Genomic DNA, 24986 nt, shown 5'->3' with positions numbered 1-24986 from the left:
ACCCAAAATAAATCAAAACTTGTTATCACTTTCAGTACAGTCCTCCTTTACCTAGAATTTGTTCAGGTTCTTAAGATTTCATTCTGGAATGCTTTTTAAACAGTTTCTATCTATGCTGAGCTCATATGGACTGCATTTTCTTCACTGGTCTAGCAAAGCCATCCATTTCTAAAACATTATGATAAAATAACATTTCTGTTTTGTAATGAAAGAGACTAACACGTTTGACCAATACAATTTTTGTCTACAAACTAATTTTAGACATTTAAGCATATGCCTTAAAAATATTTTTTCAGGTCAAGAGAAAAATTTCACTCAAGTGATCTTAAACCTCTGAAGCGTTGTGTATTTGCTAAATTAATGCAGCCGTAGAGAGAATCATTATGGCTCTGTCATTCACACTTAGAGCACCTACTTAGCTGGATAAAACAGGAATCCACCCACAAATATGCTATATTTAGTTCAACATCATGTTGTCGGCAGCGATGCCCATTTGAGCATCACTCCCAGGCTCATGGTTGGTCACTTACAAACATGTCGTACTAGCATGTATACAGCTACTGAGATGTCGTTACCTGTTCATTCAAAAAGAAGATCTCTTCCTGTGGTCTGAAACAACATACGTGCATACATACCAACACAGAGTCTGGAAATACAAAGCTATAAGAGGGCAGACAGAGTGACCTTGAGCTTCAACTCATAATTTACAGCACAGCCGAGCTTAATAGATTCTGACCCCAATGACAGAGCAGCTCAGGCAGACAGTGTGTGTGTGTGTGTGTGTGTTAGAACGAGTGGGAGAGTCTTTTTATAACTTTATTGATTCAATAAACAAATTATGCCTGCACAAGTATATCTGAAAACAAATGGTAGCTTCTCCAGTCTTAACAGGACAAATATTTGAAGTGGATGTGTGCAGCGTCTTTACATGGAAATATTTTCTCCTATCCAAGCCTAATATGCAGTAATCTATTCGCAGGATGACGTCAAAACAGGGTAAACACGGTGACTCGTGCCAACATGTCAATGTTTGGTTTGGGGAGGGACTAACTGTTTGGTGCAAACAATGGAGGTTGTGTAAAAGCTAGGAAATGACGTCCATCATTATTTTTACATAATTCTGTTTGGTGCTGCTGGTAAAGCAGAAATCCCAAACAGGCTTTAAAGGGATAGTTCACCCAAAAATGATCATTCTGTCATCATTTACTCATCTTCTTGACATTTCAAACCTGTAGGACTTTCTTTCTTATGCAGAACACAAAAGAAGATATTTTGAAGAATGTTGGTCACCGAACAAAGGAGGTACCCATTCACTTGCATTAGTTTTGTGTCTATACAATAGAAGTGAATGTGTACCGCCATTGTTTGGTTACCAACATTAAGCACACATGCATCAACACTACAAACTCACAAACAGAGCCCCCAAAATAGACCACCCTCCCTTAAATAAACAATCTTATAATTTTATAATATTACTATACTGTATGTGCAATGTGTTTCCTTCACAGAAACACAATTAAACCTATTAGGATTAGTGGATGGTGGGTGCCAGCCAATGAATGGGTAGGAAGTAAGAGAGAGAGAAAGAAAATGCAAGAGGGAGAACGAACAGCGTGTGGGAGTATAAGAGGGCTTTAATACCATGTTTAAGGCATTATTCTATGTGTCAAGGTCTTGATCAGAGCCTGTAATTATATGTCGATATCAGACGTATTGTTTGGGAGGGCCTAATTTTGCAAGCAGTGTGCCAAAATGGCCCTGTACATTTCCATTACATTAGTTATGCTTTTGTGTGACAACAGTGAACTAAGAATCGGCTAAGATGCTGTTTCATTGTGATGGAATGAGAAGACGGTAATTGCTTGAGGTTATTAACCTTTCTTTTCTCTTCTCCTTCCTCTCTCTCAGGATCCTGCCCCCCACTAGTGACAGCTTCCTACTGAAAAACCTGGTCTCGGGCACAGACTACAATTTGTGCGTGCTAGCCATTTTTGATGACACGATCACTTCCATGGCTGCCACGAAGGTCCTCGGATGCACCCAGTTTAGCACCAAGGACAATTACCCTGACTGCCGTTCACTGCAAGCGCACTTCCTGGGCGGTACTCTTACCATTTTGGTTGGCGGAGTTGTTGTGGTAATGCTGTTGGTGTTTACCGTGGCGCTGATGGTGCGTCACCGGGTGTGCAGTAACCATGACAATCATCGTGAGATGGGAGAAGAGGTGGGATGCTCAGGATTGGACTCCCCGCCTCTGTCTGGAAAGGGATCTGATGTGTTCTCTCAGAGCAATGGCAATGGGAACGTTATGATGGTGGTGCTGCCCAACGGGCTGGTTCAAAAACAAAACGTTGCGGAGGGGGGGTTGGGGTCACCGCCTAAACCAATGTCCAAAGTGAAACCGAAAACCCTCCCAAAGCCCAAAGTGAATGTGGATCAGTTCAGGGTGGGACTAGAGGTGGAGATGGCCTCGCTGAGACCACTCCCACCGTACACACCAGATAAAGAGCGAATGTCTTTGTATTACACCCCTAGTAACCATTCGCCCTCAACTCTGCCATGTCCGTCGCGCCAGTTAGGAGCGAAACAACTTAAACTATGTGCTACCAGTAAGGACACAGGCAAATGTGCTAGCTTAAGTTTGGCCCCGCCCCCCACATACAGCACAAAACTCAGTGATAGACGGTTCAGCACAGGTGGCGGCATCGTGGTCCGTCGAGGAGGCACGGACAGCCAATGGAATTCTTCGCTGGCCTATCAGAGCCCCGCTTTGTCCCACCAGAGCCCCCCTCACAGCGCGTTGCGCTACAAGAGAAGTTCATCATTCGATATGGGTGAAATCGCCACGACGGCTTGCTACAGTTACGCAAAGAGACTTAGCGTAATCTGGACCAAACGGAGCCAGTCGTTACACGGCATGCTGGTCCACTGTACCTCGGCAACAAGCACCTCGACAACCAGCAGCGCAAGCGACGACTTCCAAGTTCGGCACGCGCGCGGGTACATCCGTGCCTACAACACCACCAACTCCAATTCCAACCCTCCAATAGCTGAGGCTGCGAATTCAAAGGACCAGCAAATGAAGGACACAGAAAAAGAGAAAGATGACAAAAGAGAAGAACTGGAGGAGAGTGTGGTGTAGTGAGTCAGAAGATAGATGAAACAGATATGTTGATGAATGAAAGGAGAGGAAGTCAAGATAGGGATCAAAAAGAGAAAAGGTTTGAAGTTGAGATGAAAATTCTGTAGGTCAAGCTTTTGAGAGGGCTGAAGATCCCACAGAATGTTGATTGGTGCTATTAAAGGAGAAAAAACAAGGCAGCAAGACAGGCAAGATAAAAGTCAAGCATCAAGTAAACGCAAAACAAAACAATAAGGTTGTTAATGAATCTTGGAACAATATTTTTAAATTGCAGAGAACAAAAACTTTCTAACTAAAGGCAAGCACTTGCTAACTATCACATGGGCTTTGGAAAAACGTGGTGGCATTGGAGCATCCATCGATTCGTGTTCCTGTGAAAAATTGGGACAGAGCCAGCAAGTGGACATGCAGAATCATGCACAACCGATTGGAACCAGATCGATCGATAAAGTCTGCAGCAAATGCGGATTACAGAGAATGCAAACTACAAAAAAGGAATGTGAAAATGTACAAACGGTACAATGGAAAAAATGCTTTGAAACTCAAATAGAACATACAGTAAGTGTTCACTGACTGTGGTATAACGTTAATATTTTGTGTATGAGGTTGTATGTGTTTGTTTGTTTGTAGGTGAGTGAGTGGATTAATGCACAAAGAATTCATCAAAATACATTTTATGACGTCACTGGATCTGCTGTATGTGACCACCATCATCCAGTAATGTGTTATTGGAAGCTAAAAGACCATGGCTGGCGTAGGAACTCTGGACTACTGTATAAGAAGAAAATAAAAGAAATATAAAAAATATATAATTTCAAGTTCACAAAATCTATGAATAAATTCTGTTAAAAAATGTCAGTGTTATCAAGTGTTACGGTATTTCTTACTATGGAAGGTCAAATTAAAATAAGCAAATGAAGTATTATTAATAATTAATGTTATAAAATGTGTCTGTGATCTTATTTTCAAATCAAAACTGTTACTTTGACCTTCTAAATGATTTTTTGAAAGAAAAAAAACGAAGCACACAAAAGCACTTTTAGGTCAAATGAAAAGAGTCACTTTAAAAGTGTTAGATAAGCTTTTGTTGCCTTAGAACAGAACAAGAGGGCAGGACACTTGATTGTTAAATTAGCGTCTCTCTCTCTCTCTCTCTCTCTCTCTCTCTCTCTCTCTCTCCCTCCCTCCCTCATTGTCTTCGTGTCTATCTGCAGTTTGAGATAGTTACCGGGGAAGGGCAGCGTGCGAGGGTGAGATAATGAGAGATGGAGGGAGACAGAACTCTCTGCAAGACTGCTGATGCAGGACAGACCGAGGAAGTGCAAGAAATGAGCGAGCACAATGGATAGAGACGGTGGACAGGAGAGAGGGTGATGTGTGCGTTAGCTGTATTTTTGTCATGCAAGTACTTCGCCAGAATTTATCACATTGCCAATAAAGCCCATTTAAGAAGAGCTTAGGTGAAATGAGAGAGATAAGATGAGTTGCCCTGTCTCTCTCTCTGTGTGTGTGATTGCACAGACACTGTGTACTTCACTGCCTTCTGTATTTATCCATAGCAACTGACAGACTTACAGAAGGTTCTGGGAACACACACAATAGGCTGTTATATTTGGTTCAATAAACCCAGGGCTAGGGAACAACGAAGACAAAGCTTTAACATTAATGACAAATTAGGACACAAAAAAAATGAGTTGAGCAAGGACATTGGGTAAGCGAGCTGTCTATTTAGTTAACATGTTTAAGCATCTGACACAGGTGTAATTCCTAGAATGTAGACAGAAAGACAGCTCACTAGTCTGAACAGAGATATTTGACACATGTTGACACAAAAACAACAACACAGAGAACTTGGAGAATAAATGGCCGACGTGAAATGTTATATAATCAGATCTGTGTGGGCGACATCATTTGAGAAGATTAAGATTGTGCTTACTGTGACCTTAAATGCGTGCTTGCGATGTGTGTGTCTGTCTGAAGGAGACAGGCAGAGAAAAGATGAGTGCACAGTAAAAAGGATGCCGTTTCTCAGCCAGCCCACAGGTGTAAAATATATCCAGCTTTCTTTTACATGCCTGCAGTGAAATTCAGGACACATTTGAGTAATTAAAAACAGTTGACGCGCACACACATATAAACACAAACAGGTTTCCTTCAAATATTTCAGCACTTTATCACCTCAGGACGTCCAAGATTTCATTTATCATTCAGGGCGATCTCATAAGAGAAGCACTGTCATGGCGATATTGCACTGCCAAAAGACAAGGTTTATGTTCAGAAAACTGTCAAACCCTTGCAATTTTCAGATAATATCGTGTTTGAATGACAATATTTTCACATGTAAGAGTCAAGCAGAACTTAGACCCTATCCACACTAATGCGAAAACGCATCTTTTTCTCCGTTTTGGCCTTTCGCCTACACCGAGATGGTGTTTTGGTTAATGAAAACTGAGCATTTCGAAAATGCACTTGTAATTGTATACTGTAGCCTACATTTGAAAACGTTGAAAATGTTTTTCACGTTGTAGTGTGGATGAGGAAAACTGAGGGGTTTAAAAACAATGACGCGTTTTTCATCATGTGACACAGTTGTTTCGGCTGCTCTCCTGTTTGATAGCATTAATGTCTGTTTATGCATTTAGATTGCATTTTAGGTGACGGAATTTTTAATTACTCGCAGTTATTGTTTGGCAGTTAAGTTTCACTTTCGCAGCTTTATAGTCTTGTGTTACCCGCAGCAACATCTAAGTTACCTCATTGTCCGTCTATTACAAAAAATCTTTGCTCCACATTGCCGCGACATAATAAGGCAGGAAGTAAATAAACGCCTGACAGAAATGACACGTGCTGACGTGTCTTAGGTTTTACTCATGTAAGCGTTTTCAGATGTTTCAGTGTGGATTGAGCTTTTGGGAAAACGCTAGTGTGGACGAAGAGCGTTTTAAAAACGAAAACTTAGTTTTCAAATGAAAACTTAGATGAGTCTTAGAAGTTGCAATAATTTTTAAGCACCCAACTACAACTTTGCTTAGAACCGAATGCAGTAAAAATGTTCTCTCAGATAATGTAAACAAGATTTAAGTGATTATATCTAAAAGTGGTTGCATTCAAGTCAAAACGACTATTTTAAGAGTTAGATTAAATAAACAAAGATTCATAAGGTGACAACTTCATGTTATCACTTTATACAGTGCAACCAACCCCGTCATGCATATTGAAGGCACCCTTCTCTAATGTGAAGACATTTTTAACACTGCTCTGCATAAATGGCACACTTTAGTGTGAGTCCCATTATATAAAATATAGACGATTCAGCGGCAACAACACGTTATATGGCCCAAACTTAATTTTAGCTTTAATTTAGTTTGATACAATTAATATACAATAAAATATTAATAGAAATTATTATGAATATAAATTAAATATAAAATAAATTGTTATATTACAACCAAATACAGACCGGATGCAAACTTCGGACCAGGCACGTATGTCTGATGAAACCGTCTATAGGTATATTAAAAAAGTAAAACATACACAGTACACACAGTCACGATAATTTGATAAAAAAGAACCATAAAAGTCATTTTATATGATAGGCTTGGGCGAGAAATATCACTCTTGTAAGGCAAGGCAAGGCTCTTTGCTTCATAAAAGACAGAAAATCAAGTTTTCCACAATAACTGAATAAGGTTGAGTAAATAATGCTGCAGTTGTAATTTCTGGAATCCTCCCAAATAAATAAATAACAAAACCAGAGTGACATTTTCTAAACTATTTGAAATTAGGGGTGCACAAGCTATAAAAAATTCTCATTCTGGAAACTGCAACCCTTCTCTTTACTTTATGTCCATCTCTGTGCTATCTCTGCCTTCAATTTTATTTAACATTGAGCTGATATTCCTCTTAAAAAGTGTAACTATCAATTACTGCCAATAATGCCAGAAATGCCATAAACGGCCACCAGTAAAGTGAAAGAAAATTATTTTAACTTCTCATCACATTATCTTAAAGTCTATTACTTTCAACACAGTACAGCTTGCGTCAGTGCCATTATTAGATTGCTATAGTACTGAAATAACCATATTATCTAAGTTATTGGAAGGCACATGAAAACCAACTTCAAGACAAAATGCTGTTAACTTACTGGTGTGCATAATGTACTGTGATATTGGCCATTATCACTTACATGTGGTGTACTTGCTAACTCTAAGTACATTGGCAGTGTTTTCTGGAGGTCTGCCAGGCCACATTGGACAATGAATTAACAAGGAAAAACTGTTGGAATAGTAACAAGAAATGCCAATTTGTCTTTCCCAGCCAATAAGGGCTACAATGACAAAGTTAAGAAATTTGCTGTACATACACTATACTTTTGGTTGTAAATTTAATCAACATTTCAACTAAATGTTGAAAATCAAAAGACTGACCACTAAAAAAGTAGGCAGGGAAAGTGAATAACTAATGGGCTACCAACAAAATCCTTCCTGTTGAGCATACATAAAACATTCTGCAGAAATGGAAAACTAAAGACACACTCTAAATAATGCTGGGTTATTTTCAACCCAGCGCTAGGTCAAAAAAGGACAAACCAGCAGTTGGGTTCAATGAACCTAGAAAATGGTTTATATTTGGAAATAAGCCAGCATTTGGGATGAAACAACCCTACAAAGATCTATTTACAACCAAACGGTCGGTTCCTTTTGACCAACACTGGGTTGAAAATAACCCACCATAACCCCAGTGTGTCTTTAGTTCTCCATTTGTGACCCTGGACAACAAAAACCAGTCTTATGGGTCAATTTTTCGAAATTGAGATTTTTACAAAATCTGAAAGCTGAATAAATGCCCCTGCTACTTAAGACTGGTTATGTGATCCAGGGTCACATTTGTGCAGAATGTGTTATGTATTATGCTCAACAGGAAAGTTTCTGGTAGCCCATTAGTTATTCCCTATCCCTGAATACTTTTTAGTGGTCATTTTTTCATTTTCAATATTTAACATTTAGTTGACAAATATTTACAACCAAATTACTTATATCACAAAAAAAGATGCTGGGTTAATTTCAACCCTGTGTTGGGTCACACAGGGACTAACCCAACTGTTGGGTTAAATTAACCAAGAAAATTTTTAAATTTCCCCCAACAATAGGTTAAAACCCAACATAGGTTAATTTACAACCCAACGGTTGGGTTTGTCCCTTTTTGACCCAACACAGGTTTGAAAATAACCCAGCATTTTTTTTTGCTTTACACAACCTATAATGAAAACATGTAAAACCACAAAGCTATTAAATTAATAACGAAGAAGTTGTTTTGCTGGTTATTTACACTTATACGAAAGGTTTGGCATTTGCACAGAACCACCTGAATCATGTTCGCACTTACTGTAATGCATTTTATCCTGCCGTACTTCTAAGAAAAAAGAACATTCAATCTTTTTCTGCTTTATCTTTCTAATTCTATAAACCGCTGACCACTTCCTCCAACGAGCCGTGCTACCTGGTTTCAACTCCGTTCCCTCACATCCAGCTCCGTTCTCTCTTGATCTCTTTCAGATGTGCACGGCCTGCTCTTCTCATCTCCCCTGCAGCGTAAAGCCCACACTGGAGATACCAGCCACACTAACATAGGAAATCCACACAGCAGAGAAAATTCACGCTGCCAATGCCAAGCGCTAACTGGAGGTTGCTTTAGAAAAGATGTTAGTGCTTCTAGTACGCTTATGTTTAATGTCGTTTCTAATGTTCTCTTAAGGTTCTCCTGAGGGCCGAGAAAGATTTCGTACAGCTGCATGATAAAATAACGCAGAAGACTCCGGGGTGCTGTTTTACAATTCCCTCACAAGCCAACTTTAGAAAACCGTCAGCAATGTGTTAAATCTTAACACCTATCCTTATTTATTCATGCCTAGATTAAGGACTTTGGAAGGAAATATCCCTCCTGGTTTATATTGATTTTTTCTTCTCGCTGCAATCTCCAACGCCAGCAGCCCTCATCCCTTCATGCTTTGGCCATATTAGTGAAGAACCCTGGACAGGGCGCTTTAATCAAAAGCCTCCGTTTAACTATCAGGTCCACACATTGCACATATCCTCAGATAATGGTTTGTTTATGCTGGCTTTCAACATTTTGGGCAGCTCGGCGTAGTTGGTTAAAAGCAAATAACATAGGGTTTGACAGAGAGGCACTTAGCAGCTACATGAAAATAAATAAATGAAAACGAATAAAACAAGGACATGTGGCCAATGAAAAGACATCATTTAGATGACAGCGGTGGCCGGATACAATTAGGAACACTTATCACTGAGAGTTAGATGAGATGGGGGAGAGCGTTTTGGGACGAGTGGACGGACAAATAATTGGGAATAAATTTCATGTAAATGTTTGGGGAAAAGAACCAAAACAAAGGACAAAAATTAGCAAGGAGAAACATTTTCCGGTTTAACCAAATGCTGTTGCCTTAACAATTAACAAGGCAGACATCAAAGGCGAGCACTTTAATCAGCCATAGAAAAATGGAAGCACAATGATTAAAGAGAGATTGAGCATCACTTTTTTTCCCCAATTAACACTAAAGCTTCTCCATGATGACCTCATAACTACATGTTCTTGAGTACACAGCACAATCTAGATGCTGGGGGGAAGCCTTTTGCATATGTACGGTACTCAGAACTACTCGCATTTTTCTAGGACCACTCCCATGACCTTGGGAAGACATTGTAAACGAAAGTTACAAAGTTAGTAAAAATCTCGTGACAAAGCAAAATTAACTGTAATCTGTCTATTTTCTATATTATCTCTTAGTGCAGTTAAAAGAAATTGGGGTCATCATTTCCTTTTAAAAACTAAAATAACATTCAAATCATGTTCACGTTTTTCTCAAATTCAAAATGTACATTTATGCAATTGGCAGACGCTTTTATCCAAAGCGACTTACAATACTATACATTTGTATCATGTGCAATCCCTGGGATCGAACCCATGGCCTTGGCATTGCTCATGACCATAGTGCAATGCTCTAACCACTGAGCTACAGGAAAGCGTTATATAAATCAAATGAATTAGTTAATACAAACGTGTGCACCTTATCTGCAATATATCATTTCAAGTTTAATGCGAGTGTGCATCATACATTTGACAAATTATTAAATATACATTCTTTGCCACACCTGAACGAGGTAGTCTCAGCAAACCCCAAAATGAAATCAGGAAAGGATCGCGGATGTGGTAAGAAAGCGATGCAACCCAACGGACCAGTCTGTATAGGATGGGTAATGACGTACATTGCGTGGAAGGCAGCAGTGTGAGTTTTGCAAATGACTCTCAAGTTGAGAGCCCTCCAGGGTTAAGCTGGACCAAAAAAATATATAACGTCGACTACAAAGAAATCCAGAATAAGCCCGTGGAGCTGTTGTCTATTCATCCTAAAGAATGACTGCGAATGAGGAAAATCCCAGGATATACATGGGTGCACTCTGACCAATGAGGGAACACTTTACCCACACATGAATTTTGGTTTGTTTAAAAATGTTGCAGTGTGAAAATGAATCAAAGCAACAACAAAATGCAACATTGTAACTATTTAAATTCCGTTTTTGGATAAAGAAATGGTCTGACGGCTCCCTTGCTGTGTGTTTCTCCTGCAGTGGAAGATACTTGTTCAATATGATCTCCAACACCAGAGAACTCCAAATACTGCATTATGTCTTCATAGCCTTTGTTTTACTGTAGCCATGTCTATACACTTCATTATGCATCTCATTATCCAACTTGTGTATGAAACAAACATTCAATAATTAAACTAATCAACGTAGACTACTTAGAGCATGGCAATATATTAGGCAGAACCCCTAAGACATGAACAGAGACAACACAGGTGTTTTTATCACTGTTTTCGATTGTCACCTCTGTGTGGGCTCATTCTTTCTTGCACGCTCTCTCTCTCTCTCTCTTTCTCTTTCTCTCTCTCTCTCTCACTCTATCTTTAAAGCCCCAGGAAGCAGAAGCCTAGGATGACAGGAGATTACAGCGAGATTTGTGTGTTTTTTGTGAGAGGTCGACCTTTAAGGCAGGGCGGCGTGATGATCCTCTACACCTTGTCTGTGTCTGTGGTTGTGGTGGAGAATATAATTGAGGTGTAGCTATAGAAGGAAGATCATTAAATCCACTTTCTCACCTTCAACTCAACTTCCATTGTTTTTCTCGCTGCATACAACCTTCCATTCGTCCCGAAACCTTTTGCATTAAGCTGCTCTTTCTGTTGACTGTTAAATAACATACAATTTATTTATATATCCAGGACTGCCTCCTCTTTAAACTCCCAGTCATAAAATCTTGATGTCTTTAGCCTCGGTACAAATGAAATTACCTCAACCAATGTGCTGAACAGTTCGCATCATTATTATCTTCCTGGCTATCTCACAGCGTGTGATGCAATGTGATGAAAAAATAAAGCTGTCCTTGTTTCAGGTTCACTGAGGTAGATGTAATCGGCTCCTCTTCAGTGACTAACACTCTGAACACTAATTTGGGCCTCAGCTTGTTGCTATGAAGAGAGGCTAAAATAAAGATAAATTATTATTATTAAATTAATATTTTAGTTTGCTAACTATACATAAGGGCACATACAATTCGTGACATGAACATTAGATTCAGTGTGTAATTACATTTCTTGTGGCTGTAAAATATTTGATTCTGGTCAATCAGCCCTGCTGAAAAAAAAACACTGAAACCCAATAGAAACCATTACAGAAATTCTAATGGTTTCCATTAGAATACCATTACAATCCAATAGCCCTTTTTACCACCGATATACATTACAATAGAGAACATTAACACCAATGCAATTGCCATTATAACCATTCAAACCTTTAGAATTTCTGTCATGCTTTTTATTGCTTAGCAGGGTTGACAAAAGTCATTCATTAATTATTTACTGAAAGTCTACTTTCTGCAAGTTGCTTGGGATAAAAGCATCTGCCAAACGCTTAAAGTGATGAATATTCTGTCATTATATGCTCACCCTCTTGTCATTTTAAACCTGTAAGACTTTCTTCTGCAGAACACAGAAGAAGATATTTTGAAGATTATTGGTTACCGAACAATGACATTTCATTTATGAATTTTCATTTGTGTGTAAACTTTCCCTTTAAATGTAAATGTAAACGAACTTGGTATGTTAAGAGACAGAAGTGCAAGCACCAAAGCAGTCATCCTAGTCACTATCCACATTTACTGCAAAGTCGTCAACATTAAAAAAAGTAATTGTACCAGTATAGTACTATGACAAAAAGAAATATTTTTAATCTTCACTAAATGTCTTTGGTGGGCAGTCATATCATACACAACACTGTAACATACAGTAAATCATAAGGAAGTAAGAAGTGCCCTTCTATATTTCTGCAACTTTAGTTTCAGTATCAGTTTGTGTGTCAGGCATCGCAGGAATAGATGCGCGCGCTCTCTGATGTTGCTTGAAACGCCACCGCTGTCCAGATTCCCCCGATACACTCATCCAGTCCAGTACAGCGAAACCGCTCAGATCACAGCATAAAAGCACAAACCTACAAAAAAGATTTTCATAGCCTCTCTTTTTGGATTTCCACTCATCCTTATCCATCTTCCCACTCGATCCTCTCTCTCTCGCTCTCAATCTTGACTTTTTGTTGCCTCTTAAGGCGGTCACGCCAATTCCCAACCATAAAATCCCCATTAAAGCTTCAAAGCCTGATCACTCCCCCCTCTTTAACATGTGCATATATGTGCGCATGTATGTGATAGAGGCTATCTGGAGGGGATTCAACAGCTTTCATCCAAGCTTACAAACACACCACACACACTCGCTCAATAAATGTTACCCTTAGCAGTCTTGTAATTACTGATTAATGGGTCAATTTAAGATTTAATTTTAGCTCAAGGCTTTATTTCAATGGCATATTAGGGTTTCTCAAGGTGGATGTCTGGGTGGTTGTGAATTTATCTGTGTGTGTGTGTGTGTCTGAGATCCAGGCTGAAGCATCTCTTTCTGATGTGATTTTTTGTTTTGTTTTGTTTGGAAACAGCTGTTCTCTGAACATAGGGCCATTACTCACGTTACTAATATCCACCTAAAATGAATCCTCTCTCCCTCTGCCTCTCTCTCTTTTTCGCTCTCTCTGCCTCTCCCGAGTCCATTTCCTTGTTTTGCCTGTTCCTCCTACGCTCATTCTCTCGATTTTCCTCTTCCTCCCACTTTTCTCCATGTTCTCTCTTTCTCTGAGATTTCTGTTCTGTCGACATGAATAATACATAAAAACCTTGACGATCTTTCTGTCTCCTCTTCTCTCAACTGCAACACTTCTAATAAATGATTAACCTCAAACCTATTTAACACACGTGCCAGGGACGGGCAGTTGGGTCATTTTGTCTACTTACTCGAGCACTTGACAGATAAATCGATCCTTTCTTCCTGCTTTTTTTTGAATGTCAGATTTAAGACGTGTCACGGAAACATGTCTCAAAAAAACCTCAACACACAATATGTTCCATTGAGTTGGGCTTTGTTTAGTTTTGTTTGTCTTTGATAAGAATTTCGAGAAAATTACAACAATCAAGGATTGTTGGTTTTTACATGCACTCAAGTACTCTACACATGCCCATCCCATTCCCATGTAGAACCTAAAACATGTACCAACTTTACCTAAGAGCCAATTTAATGAATGTACCGCATAAGCCAATTAAATGCATGAAGATCAAGTAAAATACAACAAAGACTGATGGAAATGGGGTTGAGAGGCAGAGACATTGATTGCGTCATTTTAAAATCTATTATGTTTCTATGACAGCATGTCGTATTTAGCAGTGCAATGCATGACACCCTGTTTACACCGGACACGATGCAATGGAACGAAAGACAATAGAACCTATTATAACTAAAAATTTTGTCCACACTGGATGTGGCCTGATGCAACGCGACAAACGCCTTGTTCTTAATGGGTTTGTCTTGGCGTCGGGTTACTCGCATCTGGTGTAGACAGGTATATGAACAAATATTTGTGTCTGTGAATGAATAAATAAATAGCTGGACTGTTTAGATAATGAATGAATCAATAACCAAGTCTCCTCAATTAATATCAAATACAATTTCTGTCTACACATTTTTATGCGACTTACATTTTGAAAATCACTGGCCACCTTTTACTGCATGAAAAAAACTTCCTAAACAGTAAATAATGCTTATAAAAATACTAACAAAACATTAAATAATACTGAAATACTCTAAAAATACTAACTAAGCAGCAAATACCACTCACCAAAATATTCAAAAACACAGAGAGTTCGGTGGTTATATTAACAAGCATTAACTAAATTCTAAATTTCTCAACTTTCTGAATGTTATTAATTCATATAACGACTACTAATATTGAACATCAAATTGGTGATGTTTCTAAACATTTTCTATATGCAGAGCACGAATTCATTGCACTTTCCTGTCCTCTTTTGATTGACAAGATAATCAGCCCTGATCATCGGCCGATAGCCGATAGTTAGAAAACAGCTTTTATCGACCGAGACCAATTATCTCTAACTAAAGTACTTAAAAATACTACCTCAACAGTAAATAATACTCAAAAAAACTAAAGAAACAGTAAATAACACTTACTAAAATAAAAACACTGACCACAAAAAAATGAACAACTAAAATTCTCAAACTGCTCACTTAGAAGCATTAACATTCTTTAAACGGTCCCTTTTGATGCATCACAAAGTCAGTCATATGAATCGACACAAGGGCGAGAATTTTCACTTTTAGGCAAAATAACTTTTCAAGCTCCTGTTATCCCAGTCATTTAATTCATGTTATTCCACAGTTCATTTTCTCAGCACAGATAAGGCTCCGTAACATTCAATGAGATTGAATTATTATTATAGACTGCAGTTTGATCTCATTGTGCTTCTTGCTCATGCAGCAGAGTCAGGAGTCTTCTTAACAGCGTCTCCAGACAGCGGCGAACGGCAGATTACGGCCCAACGTGTTGATTAGATGGATAGATAGAAAAAAAAACATAAATGGAAGGAAGAAGTTGAGAGATTTTAAAAAGAACCACAGCGAGATGGTGCAGGGCACATCAGAGGATGGCCAGGCTTTGATTTGATGGTTCCTGAATGCCCCCCTCCTTCAAAGAGCCACTTCACCAAACGCTTTCCCTCTCAACCCCTGTTCCCGTTCCTTATCTCTGTATTTCTTTCCTCCGTAACAAGCTCCTAAAAATGCCTGAAAACACGTAATGTCAAAACCAAGGTAGAAAGAAATGTCTCAAAGCGAAATATACCAGAGACAAAAGAACTTCACGTACAGAAACCCTTTTAAGTATATTAGCTTGCTTTCAACACATCTTTCTCCGCTTTTTATACCTCTCAATTTTTTCTGTTCTTTAAATGCTGTCATCTCCACTCGCCTCATATCTCTCTTTTTCATAAAGGATCAAGAAAACGGCAGATATTTTCGCTTCGAATTTGCACTTTTCGGGGAACATCTAAAGAAGTATTCAGCAACTCGCATTCGTACAGAAAACCCTAAAGGCACACTTGTTCAGAAGATCAGATTAGATATGGTACTTTGGTAAAGTGAATTTCTCTACAAAATTGGATGATTTGTAAAGTTATATTTGCCTGCTTTTGATGTGAGGTGCGTGTTTTTTTTTACAGTCAAATATTTCTCATATCACAGTTCAAAGTGACGACAGAATATGCCCTTTTATAGATGGTTTCATAGGACGCATGCCCTGGCCCAAAGTTAGCATCCGGTCTTTGTTTGGTTATAACTATTTATTTTATATTTAATTCAGGTAAATATTAATTTATATGATTATTTTATTGTATATAAATTGTATTAAATTAAATTAAAACTACTCAAAAGTTATATATTCTTTGTGGAGGTCTACCGGAGGTTAAGTTTGGGCCACATAACGTTTGTTTATGTTGTTGCCGCCGAAACCGTCTGTAGGCTGGCTAACCACTGAATCCAACATTGCATTGTTTGTAAAAATAATTCAAATTTTGTATTTTTTTATGTTATTGGAATGCTAGAAAAACATCACACAGTTCCTCTGGTCTTGCTGCATTGTGTGGAGGCGATTTGAAGGTCTGGCAACAAAAGATCTTTGTCTTTCTCACCCAAACGCAAAAACCCTATAACCAGTCCATCTTCTTAGCGAAACGTGCTTGTTGGTGACAGTTGCCACGGGCACAATCAACTGACACGTCATTTACAGTTAGCATCTCCCACTGAGATGCTCTTTAGCCTGTTCTACAACCCCATGCTCGACCCCCCGAGCCCTACTCCCTCCTCCATTCATTCCTCTCCTTCACACACCCACACACACACACACACACTACAGTACATCTGTTCCAACATTTTTCAGGTCAGTACAATCTGGTGCTCAGGCATCTTGTCTAAGAAGCTAACTAGTGTTGAGAGAGATTTCATGGTAAAATACTGCGGGCAGAATTCATTCTGGCTAATTGGATGCTGTCTGAGCCGCTGATAAAAGGAGCTCTGCTAGTGCAATATGAATGATGTAATAAATTAATGAGGACAAAAAAGACCTGAAATATGGCCACTTTGAAACTGAAACACCAGAGTCAGCCGCATTAAAAGAAATAACAGGTGTAATTTTTTCAATATAGCATGTTGCCAGAGGGCAGAAAAATGAATGCAAATGTAAAAACCGAGCTCTGATTGATAGGAAGATGAGCCCTTAATAGTGGTGTAGAGAATTTAGCCAAAAAGCCAAATGGTCGGAGTCATTGAAAGAAGAGCCATCAACCCCCTTTCACTCCCCTTTTTCCTGGTTTCTTGATACGATCATCAAAAGACCAGAGTCAAAACCTCTCACTGAGAGTGTTGATAACCTTTTGTTTCTCTGTTGGATATTTTACGACTCCTAAGCTTCAAAGCAGAGGGGAGAAGTCTCTCGGTCTAATATTAAACTTGGCTAACCAGAGAAACTTCTCTGACAAATAGGAACTTGTGATTCAATTGTCATTTTCTATAAATATATGTAAATATCTAGGTTATATGTTGTCGCTCTTGCCATTTTTAAATAATCTGTAATTGTTAAATAGGCAAGTTAATTCAGGCTTTGTTTGTATTCGTACCTCCGAATGAATCATGTCTTGATGCACTTCAAACCTTAGCATATTTGATATCTAAATGTTTGTCTTTACAATTCCTCCTTGTTTATATACATTGTGTGACCATAGAACACTTTCTTTTCATTATGTTATAATTGGAATGATATCTCATAAAGATGCAAATTAGCTGTTGAGTGGACAAAGAACCTCTTCCCTGCTCAACTCTGATTGGTTGATTCAAACTCAGGTGGGCATGCCCTCTCATGATGTTAAATATCGAGCCTGCTCTGAAAACCGCCTCTTGTCTCTTCCTCTCTTCTCTTCTGATCTAAAACTTGTTTCGTGGCGTCTCTTCGGAGACTGCCCTCTCCCCCCACTGGGGGAGAAGAAGGAACAATGGACTCTGCTGCCACGTGGCTAGGCCATGCGGCCGATCACGAGGCCCGCAACTTTCGGCAGGACTTGCCTTCTGAAACCTTTTGAACAATTCCATCTCTACACGCGCATATGGATATCGGTCCAGCACAGACCTTGCAAGTATCCGTTTCTATTTATAGAATAGCTGCGTTAAGTCTGTGCCTCTTTGTTAAAGATGATTTTTATTGGAGTTCAGAAATCGCTGCCATGCCCTCTCTCTCTCTCTCTCTCTCTCTCTCTTTCTCTCTCAGCGCTTCCTAGCGCATTTGTGTTTCATGTAACGTTATTTGTTTTTTTATGCGATCGTCATTGTTTTGTTTACCATGTAGAGTAGAGTTTAATAAACAACCATATATATTCATTTGTGATGGGTTTTCTGTATTCACACTGACAAACTTAGTCCCTTTTACTGTGTTTTGATTTACGCTACCTTTGCTCTAAATCCTGTTTGGTAAAGTCACGTTACTTATGGCCATGAGATAACGTAAAGTATATGATATCATTGAGGTATTTGCTGGACGAATGCATACAAGCATTGTTATGCTTTATATTACCAATCAGAGACCGTAAAATATGTATATTCGATCACGATTATTATACGTATTTTCCTTTGAGCTAAACTAATTCCTTGACTGAAATTGATGTTTTAAATAACTCATTTCACAGATATGATTTTGAAAGATCTGGTGGAGAATCATATTTGGTGAGCTTTGCTCATCAATATAATAACGTTAGCTAAAACCGCTACAGTGGGCTAATTTCAAGATCATTACTAAAGAGTCATGATGCACAACTATGACAGCCCACTAACGCACAACTGTTCTGCCTATTACCCAAAATGCAGCGGGGCATTTGAAAAACAGGTATGACTGCAATAACAACAGTGAGTAATGACAAATCTGAGTCACAAAGTCTTTGATCTAACTAACAACATACTGACGGCAACTTATGGGCGACTTGTCTGTTGTAGGACAGATCACTAGTCAAGACAAGTCTTGTCAACTGTCTCATCATGTACCCTTCACCAGTACTGTGTGTATGTGCTTGACTGTTGCTGGTTGAGGCAAATCTCGAAAAAGGCACCTTTATTTCTTTTGAACCTCCTTATGATCTCCTGAGATTCTGTGGGTTTTAGAAACAGCAATCAAAGACCTCGTCTGATAATAAGCAACTGAACGTTCTTAGAAGTCAGGGAGCCTCAAAGCCATAATAGGTAAACATAAAGCTGCAAAGTCAACACAAAAATACATGAGATAAAAGTAAGCCTGGCAAAATCTGCACGTTCCCAAATTATAGAATGATTAATTTTTTAACACTGCTAACGCATTATTTTAATATTTTACCCATATTCGTACATTTGTCTACTGCATGTGCAACAGCCAAACAAATTGCCAAAATGAATTACAATAATTACACATTACTTTGTTCTTTAAAAAAATGCTTCAACAAACATAGCTACACTGTAAAAAAACGATGACATGGCACATATTTTTTTTACATTACTTCAATTTATCGAAATAAGTTTAGCAACTTCAACTTTTTATAAGTTACAGAAACATTTCTAATATAGGCTACTTTGCAAGATTTAATCACTGTTCCAGAAGCACTTCCCCAGTTTTTATTTATTTAATCTTTAGAACCTTGTGATCTATATTTCTTTCTATAAATAAATATTATCTGTCATCCTTAATGTTTGTCACTGGGCTTTGCAAATATCTAACCAATACAAAGTATAAAAAGTCCTTGTCGACTTTGACAACACAGTATTTAATCATTTAAAAAGTATAGCGCTTTTCCATTTCCTGAAAAACAACGAATTTGGACATCTGTGTTTTCAGAAGGACAGCAACCATATATGTATGATAAACTCTTAAATATATTCATATTGATTCAGTTATTAATGTTCTGTTGGTTGTATTTTGCTCAAATGTTTGTGTAATTTTGAACAATTCTTCTGGACCAGCATTGTTAACGTCTTCCTAAGTGATCTATTGAAAAATAGTAAATAAAATATTATGTTAAAATTTGCAGCAAAATTTACAAACTACCAATTTTCTTATGAATTTCACATTCGCAAAACATGCTGTTTTGAGACATTTCGTGTACATGTTTCCCATTTAAAGTCACACTTTAAAGAATCACATGCACTGCAAAACATGTTGTGATGTGCTGTCCACATGTGGTGACAAAGAGGTGTGTTAAACTCTGCAAGACAGTGGCCATCCACATCTGGAGAAGTATAGCCCTGCATTTATCAAATCACTTTGAAAACCCAACAAACCAATCAGTTTTAAACATTTCGGGTGAAGCAGCACCTACCTTAACTCCTCGCACTCTGAATTCTGTAAGAGCTCTGTGCATTTTGGTTGCAGCGGTGGGGAGATCTTTGCCACTGGCGATGACTTTAACCAGCAGTGAGTCATAGTGAGGTGAGATGATGGCCCCTTGAAACGCAGACGCGCTGTCCAGACGTATGCCCATACCCTCTCCACTGCGAAACACCTGTTGGATGACGAGACAATTTCATTATTAGAATTACATTCAGAACTTTATTTAGCTAATGCAACCCCAATAAAGAAAAGCCGACTTGGATACAACTCCTAAAAATGAGAATGTGTGTTTGAAAGTTAGAGAGCACAGTGTGGACTTGTGCTTAAATGATTTTCATGTTTCATTTTATGGTTATATTCTTATCCGGCATGTACTGTACTTTGTGATGCATCGTGAGTCTCTGCATGCCTGCATTATTTATGCTGTAATCAGCCTGCACTGCCTCATATTTGTACAAAATAATCTGATTACATAACCATCTATGCCAGGTCTTGGTAAGGTCATTTCTCCATCACTGAAGTGCTTTTATCAAACAAACCACTGGAGAATATAAACTGAAAAACTAAATGTCACAGTTTGCAGGAATGGTTAATAAAATGTTGCTTTCACTTTTATGTAACACTGGTGTTCAGTGTCTCTCTGAGTATTGTTATTTTGTTATATTGTTTAGTCATTTTAGGAGAAATTAAAGGGAAAGTTCACTCAAAAATGACAATTCTTTCACCATTTACTCACTCTTGTGTTATTCCAAACTTGTATGACTTTCTCTATTCTGCAGAACTCAAAAGATATTTTGAAGAATGTTGGTAACCAAATAACACTGGATCCCATTGACTTCGATTGTAAGAACCCAAAACTACTGAGACATTTCTCGAAATATATTCTTTTGAGTCATACAGTTCACAGGTTCACATTGTTCACAGTTCACATAGTGAATATGAAAATTTGATTATGCCTTATAAACTTAATATTGTTTATGATGTTTAAAACTGTTCATTTATTTTTTAGCTATTTCAACCTCTTTATCTAATTTGTACGTAGCCCCTTTAGGGACATGGGGTGGAAAAAAATATGAGAGTGAAGAGAAAACATTTTTTTTAAGGTTTTGCGTTATCTCGCAAACGTATTTGCGTTATCTCGCAAAACTTTTGCGTTCTCTCGCAAACATATTTGCGTTATCTCGCAAAACATTCAAACATCCTGTTGTCTCGCTCTGTACATTAACAATGGAGCAGTTCAGAGTAGATTCACGGACCAATAACTCGTGAGCTAAACGTTGTTATAACACAAATAACACATAATTCCTTAGACAATGATCTACAACCTAGTCTTCCTCAAAACGAGAATATAAATTGATCTCTATATGAGCAGGCGACATGAACAAGTCCAAAGAAACCGTCTGCAAAGTGACTGTAAATCCGAAAAGTGTTACTACAAAAATAGTCATTAATAACTTAAATGTTACACACTGAAGTCTCACCAAATTCAGTTTACACATTAATGCTCTCCTGCTGAATTTAAACTGATTTTAGTTATACTACAGTATGTAGCACTGAAGTTAATGACTATTTTTCGTAGCCTAATGATCTTCGGGTTTTGCACTTTACAGACGATCCCTTCGGTCTTGTCTCAGCCGGCTCCCGCCTGAGATCAATACAAGGCTCGATTTGTGGGAAATTAAGTTAAAATTCATTGTTTACGTTACATAGAATGAGGTGTCATTTGTGTTATAAGAACGTTTAGCTCACAAGTTATTGTTCCGGGAATCTGCGACTATAGACCAATGTTTATGTACGGAGCTAGTCTTAAATTCTGCCAGCGGGACATTAAACATGAAGTGTTCAAAATGTTTTGCGAGATAACGCAAATATGTTTGCGAGAGAACGCAAAAGTTTTGCGAGATAACGCAAAACCTTTAAAAATATATTTTCTCTTCCCTCTCATATTTTTTCCACCCCATGTCCCTAAAGGGGCTCCGTAAATTTGACAATATCTAAAGTGTGAAATTATTATTATTGAAGTTAAGTGACAGCTCAAGGGGCCATTCACACGGAACGCGTCTTTGCGTCTAAAACGCATGGAATGGTTTTTAAAATAGCGCAGATTAGAACGCGAGGGTCTCGAGACGCCTCCGCCATGTTGACATGTCATGCCAACTTTGCTACTGTAAACAGAAGCTCGCAACCCTTGCCCCGCCTCCAAATTGTTGACATTGTTGAGCAGCGCTGCGTGTAAAAGTTGATGCACGTCTGTCAAAAGCGTGTTTACATAGAAAAACAAGCGCATTGGAATGGAAAAACGCATTCTGTGCGAATGGCCCCCAAGTCTGCTCAAAACACTCACACCCTAATAACAGATTGTGTAAAAAGAATCAAGAATTGGCAGGGGGGTCTACTGTATCTCCAATCACCCATGAATCAGGACCATGAAAGCTCAATGATCAGGCTTTATTGATCTCTCGGGATCCAGGTATCTTCAGCACCCCTAAGCCAATTAGTGCTGTCGAAAATCGACAGGAGAGTGCTCTTCAGGGTCCGTTACTTCATAATCAAAAGCAGCTCCGCAGGAGATGGACACTGACCATTATAAAGAAACATACCTTTCAAATCGGTGGCACGGAGCCGAATACATTCATTATTACATTACTGCTACCCAGCAGGTTTCACCCATCTCTCGCATTGCTGTCCTTCTGCCCTTATTCCTTCACAATCTTCCACATCATTAAAATTCTTTGTCATCTATCCTCTGTTGAAACTTTTTCCTCTCGCTCCTCAGAGGATGCCAAATCTACTTCACTTCTGTCTTTTACTGATTTAATGCCAATTACACCCTTACAAAGGACCCACGAGCACAGACAAACAGACACTCCTAATAAAAGCCCATTTCTGTAACCTATTGATATCTGATCTTTGAACGTTTTCTGGTTTCTGAAGGTTGTCAGAATAGAAAGAAGTGAAATTATCCAGAACTAACTTCAAACAAAAAAATGTTCAGTAGCTACAATTGAGAAGGTTTAAGATATGGTATATATTGTATTTATTAGAGCAGGGGTTCTCAAACTTTTTCATGCCAAGGACACCCAAATATGATGAACCTTTTGCGTGGAACCCACTTTCTAGAATACATATCCATTTTTTTTGTATAATGAAACATTTAAACTGTTAGACAAATAGTAAGTGTGATATTTTCACCTGGAGTACTTAGTGATTGACTGTTAACTTGGGTCTGTGAGTCACCACCTAACAACCGCCCAGACCACCCTAGCAACCATCTGCCAGTGCTGCTTAGCAACAATCCAGAACATTCCCAGCAACCACAGCAACACCCTAACAACCACCCTTTCATTGTGTTTGAGAGCATCGGTCAAACAATCACATTTTAGATGTACAAAATGTTTTATATTATCAGATTATTTTGATTTATAATACCAGTACATAAGTGGGTAAAATGAGAAACCCTTGTTTGAAATGCTTATGTGAGTCTTGTAAGCAGTGAGTTTTTTCAAAGCGACAGCAGAGAGGCTCTGAAAGCTTTCTTCAAATTAACCTGAGCATGACATCAACACAATTTCATCCACACAACTACATACTAATTGAAAAACTTATTCAAGCAATTCCATTTAGAAAACATAGCCGCCTTTCAAGAGGGATTCTAAATGATAAATACCAAATTTTGAGTGAATCCGACAGAGAGCCTTTTCACAAAAGAGCATATACTATCAGCACTGGAAAGGCCAGATGAACCTTCAAGTATTCGAAGAGAAAATGATGTCAATTCTATCCCATAAAGTACTAGAGCAAATAAGCAAAACATTTTTATTTTTCTAACATAATGCAATCTAGTGTAGGAAGGATGTGTGTGTGGGGGGATTTGGGACCATCCTACCACATTTGTTTGTGGTCTCTGTGATTTATGTTGCTAAAATCCAAACTGTTTAAAGGCAGGAAAATAATGAAGAAAAAAGAATATCTGAACGGACGCAACAGGGTTTCGGCAGCTTCACTGCTTGAGCCCCTAAAAAGGCTCTTTAAACTCTGTTGGAGTTTCAGAAGATCAAAACTCATTAAAAACAGCAAATAGATCACAATTATATTTGGCATTTAACGGTGTACGATGTGTGTGCATGTGTGTCCTGACCAGCTAATAAGAAGAAATGCTGCTAATGGAGGGAGGTAGTCAGTGAAAACATATTACATATACTCTTTCTAACGCTCCTTCAATTAGGGTCACATGCATAAATACTGCTCTCAATGCACTCTAATGGCACTAGCTAATGATTCACTTAAGCTCTCTCTCAACAATCTCTCTTTCCTTCCGAATATAGTGTGTCTGTGCACCACAGGGGACGGTGAAAGATTGCCATCACAGATTATTCCAATATAACAATAAGAAAACCCGGAAAAAAAAAACGAAAAGGAAAGCAAGAGAGCGAGCAAGAATGAGGACAATTAGAGAGAGACATTATTGTTCTTTTTGTAGTATAGATGGGTTGAAAAAGCATGTAATGCATGCTGCGTGTAAGTGGCTCTTAAACAGAGGGGAAAATCGCCTTGCTCTTGAACTGTGTCATCAATATGACAATCTCAAAGGTTTTACGGTGGGAAATACATAGATAAATTCTCAGAACTGCTTACTATTTTGTACAGCGGTTCTCGGGTAAGGGCTTATGTAAAAGGTCATGGATGCTGATGTAAACCTGTCATGCAGACACACACACACACATACAGACTCTGGAAGCAAATGGAAAACATGCGGTGTAATTTACACAACCATGCAGACGGGCACCTCAGGTGTCTAATAACGCATGTCTGAAACTCCACAGCGTGCAGAATTGAATTCTGCCATCATATGTGTGATATCTGCAAGAAGAGGCACAATTCTGTGTGTGTGTGTGTGTGAGAGAGAGAGAGAGAGAGAGAGAGAGAGAGAGAGAGAGAGAGAGAGAGAGAGAGAGAGAGAGAGGAGATGAGAGAAGAGAAGA

General features: G+C 38.6%; 2 protein-coding genes across 4 annotated transcripts in view; one reads left to right on the top strand and one right to left on the bottom strand.

Moving 5' to 3' along the window:
• LOC130557613 (leucine-rich repeat and fibronectin type-III domain-containing protein 4) overlaps positions 1–4055 on the top strand; it is a 32303-nt gene extending 28248 nt beyond the window's left edge. For all 3 annotated transcript variants that reach the window (XM_057339554.1, XM_057339549.1, XM_057339539.1), the window contains one exon: positions 1909–4055. In XM_057339554.1, coding sequence (XP_057195537.1) covers positions 1909–3142 — 1234 coding nt within the window. In that variant the 3' untranslated portion in view covers positions 3143–4055. The remainder of the gene's footprint in view (positions 1–1908) is intronic.
• LOC130549411 (pyruvate carboxylase, mitochondrial-like) overlaps positions 1–24986 on the bottom strand; it is a 127677-nt gene that overhangs the window by 69044 nt on the left and 33647 nt on the right. The window contains exon 3 of the mRNA XM_057326652.1: positions 19994–20176. Within this exon, the coding sequence (XP_057182635.1) occupies positions 19994–20176 (183 nt within the window). The remainder of the gene's footprint in view (positions 1–19993; positions 20177–24986) is intronic.

This window comes from Triplophysa rosa, linkage group LG1 (genome assembly GCF_024868665.1).
Source record: "Triplophysa rosa linkage group LG1, Trosa_1v2, whole genome shotgun sequence".
NCBI classification, from domain to species: Eukaryota; Metazoa; Chordata; class Actinopteri; order Cypriniformes; family Nemacheilidae; genus Triplophysa; species Triplophysa rosa.
Note: the sequence above shows the minus strand (reverse complement) of the source record. Positions and strands in the feature narration are given on the sequence as shown.